Raw genomic sequence first — 11,544 nt, 5'->3', positions numbered from 1 at the left:
TATATATATATATATATATACATATATATATATATATATATATATATAGATTGATTAAAAAATGTAATTAATTACACTTTTTGTAATTAATCGTGATTAATGTATGTAATTATTATTATTTTATATAATTTATTTTTATTTTCATAATATTTATTTTACTCTGTGTGTATGTATGCATACATTTAAATCAATTACATATATTTTTATATATTACTTTATTTATTTATTAAAATGTTTCTTTTATTTGTTTTTCAATTTTATTTAAAGTAAAATGCACTGTTAAAAAGAGTTTTATTTTTAGTTCAATAAATGCATGATGGTTTCAAAGAAAATGACCAATTATGTAATGTGTAAATTTGTAATCATTGTGATCTCAATATTGAGATTGTTTGCTATAAATGAGCAGTCTGAAGGCATTAGTTGGACCTAAAAACAGCAATCTACAAAGACGGCATTGTATACGTCACCAACAGTGTGTGATAAATTACCATTTTAGTATTTAGTGACTGTATCTGTCTCTGGTTTTATTACAGTGCCCATGATGCTCCCTAAAACAACGTCTATATAAAAAATTAATTAATTAATTTTATTATATAGATATAGTTCTATAATTATATACTGTAGATATGTAATTTATATTTTTTCTCATTTCTACTTAATTATATAGATATATAGATTTTTTAAATTTTATTTTATTTAAATTTTGCTGTGAAATATGATCTAGTCATGTTTTTTTTTAAATGAATGTTCATTTGTTTTTAACAGTAAATTACATACAAAATAACACACAGAATATAATTTAAAATAAATACTGCTGCTACTACTAATAAAAAGTAAATTAAAAAATAAACACAAAGGGGATAAGCAGCAGCTCATCATAGAGAGAGAACAGGAGAACAAAAGATCTAGTTGTGTTTTTTGTGATTTTCACCTTATTAAGCGTCAGCACAGACAGTGGACAGAATTTAGTGACTGTATTTGTCTCTGGGTTTATTACAGTCCCCATGATGGTCCCTAAAACAACATCTGAGACCCTGAAACACAAGATCAACCCGTCTCTGGACCAGACGTCACCTCAGGCCGTGGACGTCCTGCTCTACACGCCTGGTAGGTCTGCTGAGCGTCTTTTGTGTTTAGCAGAATAAAGAATGACACACAGTGTGCAGTATTCATTTGTCTAAAAAAGACAAAGAGCAAAGCCAAACGGATATCTGTTTCATATCAAAGTGGCTTTCACTTTCAAGTTTCTCTCACCCAGATCAAGCAGTTTGACCTGGTATTTCCACAAACCTGTCACTGGTGTTGTGCAGACGGCTAGTGTGTTACTTCTGTCATCTGTTCACGTGTTTCTGTGCGATCCTGCAAGCTTGGAGAAGAACAGGCTTACAAATCAGTTTTGTAGAAACTGCCCAGGGCAGAGTTTCCATGCTGACTTATTTCCTTCCCGTGTTTGATTACGACATATTTCCCCTCACTGGACTCATCCGGGACAGAGACTCATGATTAAAGTGATTAATGTGAAAACTGGGTGAAGCACAAACTTTTGTTCAGGGATCTGAAGGATCTGAAGTAGGCTTGCGGCGATAGACTGTGCTGACGGTGTTGTTAAGCCGCAACACCGGTTACGTCACTTGCCCACCGCAGCACCGAGCCCCACTGTCGTTTTGATTTTTTATAGTAATAAAAATAATTTAGTTCAGTAAAAGAACAGACACTACAATTAAAAACTGAACGCGGCTGCTCAATGCAGCGTGCCAAACGACAGTCGCATCACAGATCAGATTTCATTTATCCAGCGAGTCGAGCTGACTGACAAGAAGAGTGAGGTGAGACAGACAAGACGATCGCGGATGATTTAGTTTCGAAACGAGATGCAAAAGCGCCTGTTTGGCAATATTTTGGATTTTGAAAAGCCTGTTGACTTTTGCCGTTTATCTAAGGTGATTTTGGAAGTTTTTTTAAACATTCGTTTCTTATTTAATTGGTTCCACATTGTTTGCTGATTTTTACTTTATTTAAACTGTGTCATTTATTTATTTTATTTGACATCAAGGTGTATGCCATTGCCTTCAAGCTTTCTTACTCGTTTTGCTAATAAACGTTCTACGTTTCTTATTTATTTGGTTATATATTATACATGTTTACTTAGCCTATTTCCAGTTTTGTATACCTATTTAAACTTTATGTAAGTTATTTGTTATTTTATATTAGGCATAGCCTGTCCTATCGCATGATGTATTTGTATTTGTTTTGTTAATAAAAGTTCTATGTTTTATATATAGGCTAAAGTGAGTTTGACATTGTATTTTGTTGTTGCATTCAAGCAATTGACGCCGAATTGCCGCTAATTCAAAAGTGAAAGTAAAATGCGCACGGTGCTTTTAAGCTATTTAAAAGCGAATGAAAAGCAAGGAAAAGAGGGGAAATTCAAACGAACTAAAAACGAACAATTGCTTTATGCCGAATTGCCGCTATTTGAAAGTGAAAGTAAAATGTGCACGCCGCTTTTACAAGCTATTTAAAAGTGAAGGAAAGCGAGGAAAAGAGGGAACGCCCCCGCCCCCACGGTGATACCGGTATTACCGGTGTTGTCACATGTCGATTAACCGGTGGGAAAATGTCCTCACCGTCACAAACCTAATCTGAAGCACTTAATTCTTTACTATGTTTGTTAAAGGCGTAACAAAGCTACACAAGCATGACTCCAGGTCAGGTTATGGGGTTATTTGAGTGTGATTTCAAAATACATTCAGAACCACAAGAAATCAAAAACAGCTGTTCATGCCATAAACATTTGGAATCTTTCACTGGTTCAAATTAAACAAACTCTGGAAATTCACATTTTTAAATGCATCTGAAGATATATTTTCTTGTTTTTTATTGTTTATATTTATTTAGTTTTTCAAAGTTGCATTTGAGATGCTTTTATTAGTATGGTTATTATATATATATATACAGTATATTTAGATTAAGACCAATAAATATATATTTATTAATTCTGAAGAATGCACTTTAAAACCAAGCAAATTTCGTCCAAGACAGGACTATGACATAATCTGTGTCCTATCTATGTGTTTTTGATTTGTTATGTTTCACTGCTATCAGCTGTAGATCAATGGTCATATGACTTTGATAAGAATCACAATACTTTATTATTTCTGTTGCGTAACGTAAAAACACTGTCCTGCTCCTGTTGGTCCAGCTGAACGTAATGACAAAAGTCACACGCTTTCTTTACACGCTTGAGGAGTGAGTGACAAACTGTAAAAGATCTCTTAAAACCTGCCATAAACACTTACAGGTCATATTCCACCACAAAATCACAAGAAAGAAATAAGACGTTATATCTTGCATAAAGAAAGCTTGTTTTTAGGAGTATTAAGATTTTGTACGTAATGACAATTATGCATATTTTCCCCCAAAATTGTCATTACTGTAATACATAAAAAGATATATTGTTCATTTTGTGAAGCATTTATACATAATGTTGTACTGCCTTTAATTCATGCTCATTTAAATGAAAAAAAAAAACATTCTATTACATTAATAATAATTTTTAGTTATGAGAATAATGCCACAATACCAAAATAGTATTGATCCTAAAAATACACTTCATTTTATTTATACAAAGCATAAATCTCTTTAATAAATCTTTTTATTATATTACATGTTTATGTATAATTTTATTATATAGATATAGTTGTATATAGATATATAATTTATATATTTTTTCTAATTTCTTTTTAATTATGTATATATATATATATATATATATATATATATATATATAGATAGATAGATAGATAGATAGATACATCTATTTCATTTTTTACATTTTTATTCTATATTATTTATTTAATTTAATTTAAATTTTTCTGTGAAATATGATCTAGTCATGTTTTTTTTAATTAATTTTAATTAGTTTTTATCAGTAAATAATATACAATATAACAAATAGATTAAATCATAATAAAAAATAAATACTGCTACTACTAATAAAAAGTACAAAAAATAAATAAATAAACATGAAGGGGATAAACAGCAGCTCATCTGAGAGAGAGAACAGGAGAACAAAAGATCTTGTCGTGTTTTTGTGATATTCATCTTATGCGTCACAGGACAGACGTTTAGCACATATGTAGATCTCACTCAGTGTATGTAGAAACACATCCTCCCTCAGATTGTGTACGTTTTGTGGTGAGGGGTCTGTGACACAGCAGGGAGGATTTTACCACCGTTCAGAAGGAAACTGAACTGTTATGAAAGCCAGAGACTCGTCCGGTAAGCACTGTGTGTGTGTGTGTGTGTTTTAGGTCAGCTGGGCGTTTCGGAGCTGGACGGTGGAGGAAACCCAAAGCTGTGGTGCGCTTTGAGCGATGGGAAGGTGCTGGTGTTCGACGCGGCCAGCTGGTCCATGCAGCACAACTCTGTTCAAGTGGGAAAGTCCCGTCTGGTGAGGAAACCTCTCTAGATATAAAAAATGACCTTCAGTGATGACGTACTCTGTTTCCTTGCCTCACACTTATCACCTCCTTATCAGACATGAGAGGCTGTTTGGGAGTTTCAGGAGGAAATTAGACAGAAACAGAAAGGACAATGCTTAATAAAAAAAAAAGTACAATAATGAGAAGAAAACAACTAATATAGTTTATTAGTATAACTGTAGGCTGTAATCAACTTGCTTTATCTAAAAGCATTAAGAATTTTTACTTTGTGACAATTCAGCACATTTTCCCCACAACATTACAGCAATAATGATACAAAAAAAAATGCTCGTGCACGTAAACAAAACGTTGCTCCATTACCCTGCATCCCAGATATATGACTATGAATTTGGCATTTTGTTTGACTTCACCACATTACTAGGATGTTGGAAAATATTAGTGCACTTTATAGTTTTCATAGTAGTGCTGCCCCCTGCTGTTCACTGTATGAACACACGCTTCATTTCACTCCTCTCAGAATTGCATGCTGGCAGTGAACCAGCAGCAGCTGTGGATCGGCTCAACGGATTCGTTCATTTACATCATAAACCCGCGGAGCGTTTCTTGCAATAAACAACTGACAGAGCACCGTGGCGAGGTCACCGGACTCACCCTGGAGGAGAGAACTGACAAATTCAGGTAACAGAGACAAAACAGGACAGTCATTAAAGGAATAGTTCACCTAAAAATCAGGCCATCTATGATGTAGATGAACTTGTTTCTTAATGGGAGCAGATTTGTAGAAATGTAGTATTCCATCTTCAGTGAATGGGTGCCGTCAGAATGGGAGTCCAAACTGCTGATAAAAACATCACAATAATCATCACATCACAGTAATCCACACCACTCCAATCCATCAGTTAATGTCCTGAGAAGTGAAAAGCTGTGCGTTTCTAAGAAACAAATCCATCTTTAAAGGGGCCATATGATGCCCATTTTCCACAAGTTGATATGATTCTTTAGGGTCTTAATGAAAAGTCTGTAACATAGTTTGGTTAAAATTTCTCAATGGTAGTGTAAAAACACCTTTTTTTTACCGTCAAAAACAGCTCTTTTCAGATTCACACACTGCCAACACACATTTCAGTTCAAACAACTTGTAAAAGTGCATGTAGCATCCTATGACCCCTTTAAGATGTTTTTAACTTTAAAACGTCGCATCTGTCCAAAATATGAATCCATAATAATAACGCTTCCCCCAGTGAAAAAGTCCATCTCTTGTTGTCTCTTTCATCAAAATCCACCAACATATATATTTAGAGCTGTTTTGGACTGTTTTGCTTGTAAACCGAGCTTGATCCGAAGAAGAGGAAAAATGTGTTTTGGAGCAGATGCATATGGATAGAGGACTTGTATTTTGGCAACAGTTTAAAGTTAAAACTAATTAAAGATAGCTGTTTGGATTCTCATTTTGACGGCACCCATTTACTGCGTGGGCCAATGACACAATGCTAAATTTCTCCAAACCTAGACATTGATGTTAATTGAATTTGTTGCCTGCAGTCAGACGGTGGCGTACTCGTGCAGTGAAGATGGCAGTGTGATCGTGTGGGACGTTACGACGCTGCAGGTCAGACGGCAGTTCAGAGTCTCCTGTGACAGACTGCAGTGCATCCAGATCCATAACGGCATGCTGTGGTGCTGTAAGTCTGCCTCACATACTGCTACCAATGCACGTTTCTATTATATTCTAACTCAAATTTTGGCAACCGAAATGTTTATATGCAACTCCTTTTTTATAAACTGTGGCTGTGTCCGAAAGCACTAAAATGCTGTCTTCGGAGGCAGCATTCCAAGGCAGGAAGGCATCAAGGCACGTCCGAATCCAAATTCTGCTTCACTTCCTGTCTCTGGAGGTACCTTCTTCTGATCGAATTTTGAAGGCAGCATAGATGTATCCTTCGCTGCCTTTGATATCCCACAATCCTATGCGTTCCATTCCGTGACGGTTGAGATAAAAAAATAAAGATGGTGTCTGAAAGTTGCGTTTGGTGGTCAGTTTCTGTTTAAATGTATGTTTCTGACTAACTTTTTGCACTTTTGATGTTATTTCTAGTGAGAAATCAGTATTATAATAATTAAATATTCATTTAGTTGTCATCAAAACTTGTTCTATTTTGTTGTAGATCATTAAACCGTTATGCTGCCTCAGAAGCCTGTCCGAAATCAGTTTCATGAGGTGCCTTCGTGCAAAAACGCTGCCTGCAAAGTCATTGCCTCATAAGGCAGAGAGGCAGCAAGTCAGCTGCCTAGGCTTTCGGACGCAGCCTGTATTTTCACTTTCAGAAAAAAATGTAAACTTTAATTTCCATTTGGTTAAATAAAATAATTTGAGTGCGTAACTGATTTTTTTGTATTAAAGGTGGTCGTGATTGTCTGCTGGAAGTGCGCAGGAACGGCACGGTTCATCGTAAGGTGTCTCTTCCAGATCACCTGCTGAGTTCACCGAGGGGCTTCAGCAGTTTTCTGCTCTTTCACGAGGTAAAAATCACAGATTCTGAAGGAGGCCGTGAGCTCGTCCGGTTCTCTGCGTGTCCATCCAGCTGGACTTCAGCACTCATTAGCGCAGCGAGTGAGCAGTTAATGGATCACACGTGTGAGGCTGTTTTAATGGGTCTCTGGCCTCTCTGATGTGACCGGCTTTGATCGTTTCCAAGAAAAGTGATTCAGAAAAAGTTGCTAGGGTCTTCTGGGTGGTTGCTAGATGGTTCCTAATAGGACTGAAAATTTATTCAAATTTTATTTTTTATTACTGCACGGTTTTAGGTAGGTTGTGGAAGTGCACTACAACATAGCAAATTTTATTTGACTGATTTATTTATTTGCTTAATTTTAGTAAAGGGTTTGTACGATTTTGACTGATTTTGAAAAAATCTCTTATGTCCACTGAGGCTTCATTTATTTGATCAAAAATACAGTCAAACACATTAACATTGTGAAATATTATTACAATTTAAAATAAGTGTATTTTCTATGTGAATATATTGTAAAATGTAATTTATTGCTGTGATCAAAGCTGGATTTTCAGCATCATTACTGCAGTCTTCAGTGTCACATGCTCTTCAGAAATCATTCTAATATGCTGATTTGCTGCTTGAGAAACATTTCTGATTATTATCAGTGTTGAAAACAGTTGTGCTGCTGAATATTTTTGTGGAAACTGTGATACATTTTATTTTTCAAGATTTTTTTTTTTGATGAATAGAAAGTTTAAAAGGACAGCATTGTGTATATATATATATGTGTGTGTGTGTGTGTTTTTTAGTTTGGAAGTGAAAGGAAATCCATTGTCAAAAGGACTTGTTTTAGTTTTTTTTTTATTAAATAAATGAATCAACAAGTAATCATGTTAAATACAGTCATTCTGATCTCAGTATTAATTATAATAATTGTGATTTTTTTTTTGCAATAATTGAGCAGCCCTAGTTCCTTAATGCTCCAAGTAAATGTTTGTGATTTTTCATCTGTTTTCCACCAGACAGCAGCCATAATCTCCCTTTTAAGATAATACTTATATAAAGTATTATGCATTTTAATATGAAAAAGTGAGTCTTCTTAATTGACTTGTGATGGGAATGTGATTGCAGTCGGAGCAGCTGTGGGCGGGTTTTGCAGACGCAGGTGAGCTGTGTGTGTGGCCCTGCAGAGACCTGAACAAACCCTTCATCAGGATCCAGCTCAAAGACTGCGCTGGTGTCGTCTGCATGATCAGAGTCAAGAACCAGGTGAGACACCGCTCACGCTCATCTGTCAAAATGTAATTAGAAGATACAGAATGCAATTAAAATCTCTCCTGGTCTCAGATCTGGGTGGGCTGCCAGGGGAAGACCCGCGGGAAGATCTACGTGGTGGACACGGATCGATACACGGTGGAGAAGGAGCTGATGGCACACGACGACAGCGTTCAGACTCTGTGCTCGGCTGAAGATCGCTACGTGCTCAGCGGAGCCGCGCGGGCCGATGGCAAAATCGCCATCTGGAAAGTTGAGTAGAAACCAGCCGGAACGTATGATCCGGTTCAGCCTTACAAAACACAATTTCTCAATCAGATATGAACATTTATAGACAAGTGAAGCATATCTTCAAAAATAAGAGACCATGCATGACCATAAATGCATAGATGCACAGTGTAAATGAAGAAACGCCGTGCAAACACACACTGCCAGATGAAAAACAGTGGCCATTTACAGCCAAATCATGCAAATTCTCACATTCATATATCATTTGAGCGTTAATTTGCTTGTTACATGAATATGAAATGTAAATATGGAAGGGAAGGACACTTCTACACTACATTTATTATGAATTCTTCAGTGTTATATCACTATTTATGTATTTCGTTCATGTCTGAATATGATTTATGATGAAGGATTTCCTCTGGACTGTTATTTAATGAGTTCAAGTCCAAGAACAGCAAACTAATGGAGATGAAACGTGCCAGTGTAAATGTTTATTAGTGCACAAAGTCTTGTTTTAAGATGTTTTAACTGCGTTACAGGCCGGTTAGCTTCACTGCGCACTCGCTTTATGAAGTGCATGTATTTTATACATGTGAAAACACATTTGTATGAATTTGTGAATTTTTAAAGGGATAATTGTTTGATTACATGGTCATAAATGAATAATGAACACCTGGTGGCATTTTAGAAATATGAAAATACTCTCCAACACTACTTTTCTTATAATAATAGTAGTCCAGGATGCATAACTTTTCAGTAAAGGAACAATAAGGCTCATTGAAGAGTAAGTTTTCAATGCCATATGACTATGAATGAATATGACTGAGTTACTGTCTGCATTCATAGGTTTCATATCAAGAACTTTTGTAAATAGTTTATCGTGTATTATATCTATATCTATGCAAAATCCATTTTAATGGCCATAATGGTTTTATATTGAAACATTTCACTTCTGCGTTTGTTTATAAATGTCATTTTGAAGACTGGCGTTTAGATGATCATTTTAGATTAAATGTGTGTATTTATTGTATATATTCATAAAATTCTGTTGGCTTAAACTTTGTAGTCTTTCTTTGATCCACCACTAGAGGACAGCAGAGTCTTCTCTTTCTCATGCAGATCGACTCAATGAAATATATATATATATAATGTGAAACAATATGCAAAAGACAAACTTCCTCATGACTCCAACTATTTATCAGAAGAATAAAAATTATTAAAAAAGTATTAGTTATACATATAATAGAAATGTATTAATATTTTACTATTAAATTATTTATGTGTAAAAATGTCTGCACTTTTGGCAGTGTGATCAAATAATGAGTCAAGAACAAATGATAAAAATGGCACTGAGCACATTGCATTGTGGTATATTGCATAATATTTAGTTTGCTCTGGTTGCACATTGCATATTTTGTCAAATGAAGCTGGTTGTACAGAAAAATAGCACACTGTGCACGGTATACATACTAGTAAGCAGTATGAAAGTTTGCTATACATGGCATGTATCATGAGCATTTATATTATGGCCAAATGTTTTTAGTTGCACAAAAATATGGGAAAAAAGAGACTCTTGATTCAGTCTGTTGCAGTTGCAGTGTTTTGTTATAACACTCTAGTGTTATTTTCTCGTATCGAGGTCTCAGGAGAGCAGCGACATGTTTCGCTTCGCTGAGAGCCGCTGAAGGCCGTGAAGTCCATCTGTGGAGTGAGATTATGGTTTGTAATCTTCATCTCCAGAGATCAGGAGTCATGGCGTTTAATCCCGTCTGAACCTCTCAGTGTGTTGAGGAATTATGGGCAGCTGTGATCATTCATCTGACGAACACTGACCTAAAGAGCAGCGATATACAGATATACCACTCTTATTTTATGCCTCTCTATTTGTAAACATTTGTTAGTCTTTTTTTTATTTATTTTTTTTAAAGTGAAAGAGAGATAACAGAAATGTAAAAATATGGATTGCACAAAAATTGTAGTAATATTTAGATTTACTAACCCTCATGTAATTTCACATCTGCATGCTGTATTTGTTCTATAAAACACTTTTTTTTCTGATCTTTTCTTTATGCAGGTCTTTTATAGATGACTGATCTATAATAGCAGGGTTATTATAATTATCTAAAACTAAAACATACAAAAAAAATTATAATAACAAATAAAATAAATAAGAAAAGTCACTTGAAATAAACGTTAACTGAAATCAAATAAAATATATAAAAACCTAAGCTAATTTTATTTCAACTAGATGCTAAGGCAACATTTCTCATTTTCATTTTTAGTACTAAAATAACCAAAACTAAATAAATTGAAACTAATAAATAAAAATTAATAAAAACTATATAGACATTTAAAAACTAATGAAAATTACAAAAACAACTAAATTACTACAATTTTAAAAAAAATTCTAGTTCAATTAATTAACTAAAAAGTAAAAACAGAAAATATAAAAAATAAAATTTAATGCAAAATATTAACAAAATATAAAAATAAAATTTAAATGCAAAATATTAACAAAAACTGTAATAATAACACTAACTCAGTGGACACGTTTGCTACGCTCAACAATTGACAATTAAAATACTATATTACTTTGTTTTGGTAATGTCTGATTTGAGAACAAATTGTTCATTCTTTTAAATTATTCTACTTCTAAATCAACTGAATTAACAAACAGAAAATATGAATGTGAAAATATGTTGTAATTATTAATGTATATTAACATTTGGCATTATTTATAGTTTTGAGAACAATATTATTTGAATAAGTGTAAAATTCTTAATTAAATGCTAATATTTTTATTTTTATTTGTATTTTTTAGAATCAGTCCTAAACTTCCTGAAACCTGCAGAAGTTCAGAAGCTCCTATACTTTAATGTTCTTTTTATGATTTACAACCGGATGTTTGTTTGATGTTGTTATCTATGAACTAATATTTGTCTTGTGTGAATGCTCTTTATGTTTGGACATTGTTCAGAGTTCATTTCCAGGTTGAACAGAATTGAGGAGTTAAATTCCCACCAGAGGAAGAAGAGAGGAGTCAGATTTCTGTGGAACAGGTGCTGGTGACATGAGCAGTAAAAGAGAGAGGAATCACATTC

General features: G+C 34.2%; 1 protein-coding gene across 2 annotated transcripts in view; it reads left to right on the top strand.

Moving 5' to 3' along the window:
* Window positions 1–9,426, top strand: part of LOC107655117 (DENN domain-containing protein 3-like) — a 36,197-nt gene extending 26,771 nt beyond the window's left edge. For both annotated transcript variants that reach the window (XM_016442537.1, XM_016442536.1), the window contains exons 18-24: window positions 1,000–1,107; window positions 4,314–4,453; window positions 4,963–5,123; window positions 5,988–6,127; window positions 6,847–6,965; window positions 8,072–8,209; window positions 8,288–9,426. In XM_016442537.1, coding sequence (XP_016298023.1) covers window positions 1,000–1,107; window positions 4,314–4,453; window positions 4,963–5,123; window positions 5,988–6,127; window positions 6,847–6,965; window positions 8,072–8,209; window positions 8,288–8,476 — 995 coding nt within the window. In that variant the 3' untranslated portion in view covers window positions 8,477–9,426. The remainder of the gene's footprint in view (window positions 1–999; window positions 1,108–4,313; window positions 4,454–4,962; window positions 5,124–5,987; window positions 6,128–6,846; window positions 6,966–8,071; window positions 8,210–8,287) is intronic.
* Window positions 9,427–11,544: the final 2,118 nt, after the last annotated feature.

The sequence above is a fragment of the Sinocyclocheilus anshuiensis genome, unplaced genomic scaffold (assembly GCF_001515605.1).
Source record: "Sinocyclocheilus anshuiensis isolate Anshui unplaced genomic scaffold, SAMN03320099.WGS_v1.1 scaffold515, whole genome shotgun sequence".
NCBI classification, from domain to species: Eukaryota; Metazoa; Chordata; class Actinopteri; order Cypriniformes; family Cyprinidae; genus Sinocyclocheilus; species Sinocyclocheilus anshuiensis.
Note: the sequence above shows the minus strand (reverse complement) of the source record. Positions and strands in the feature narration are given on the sequence as shown.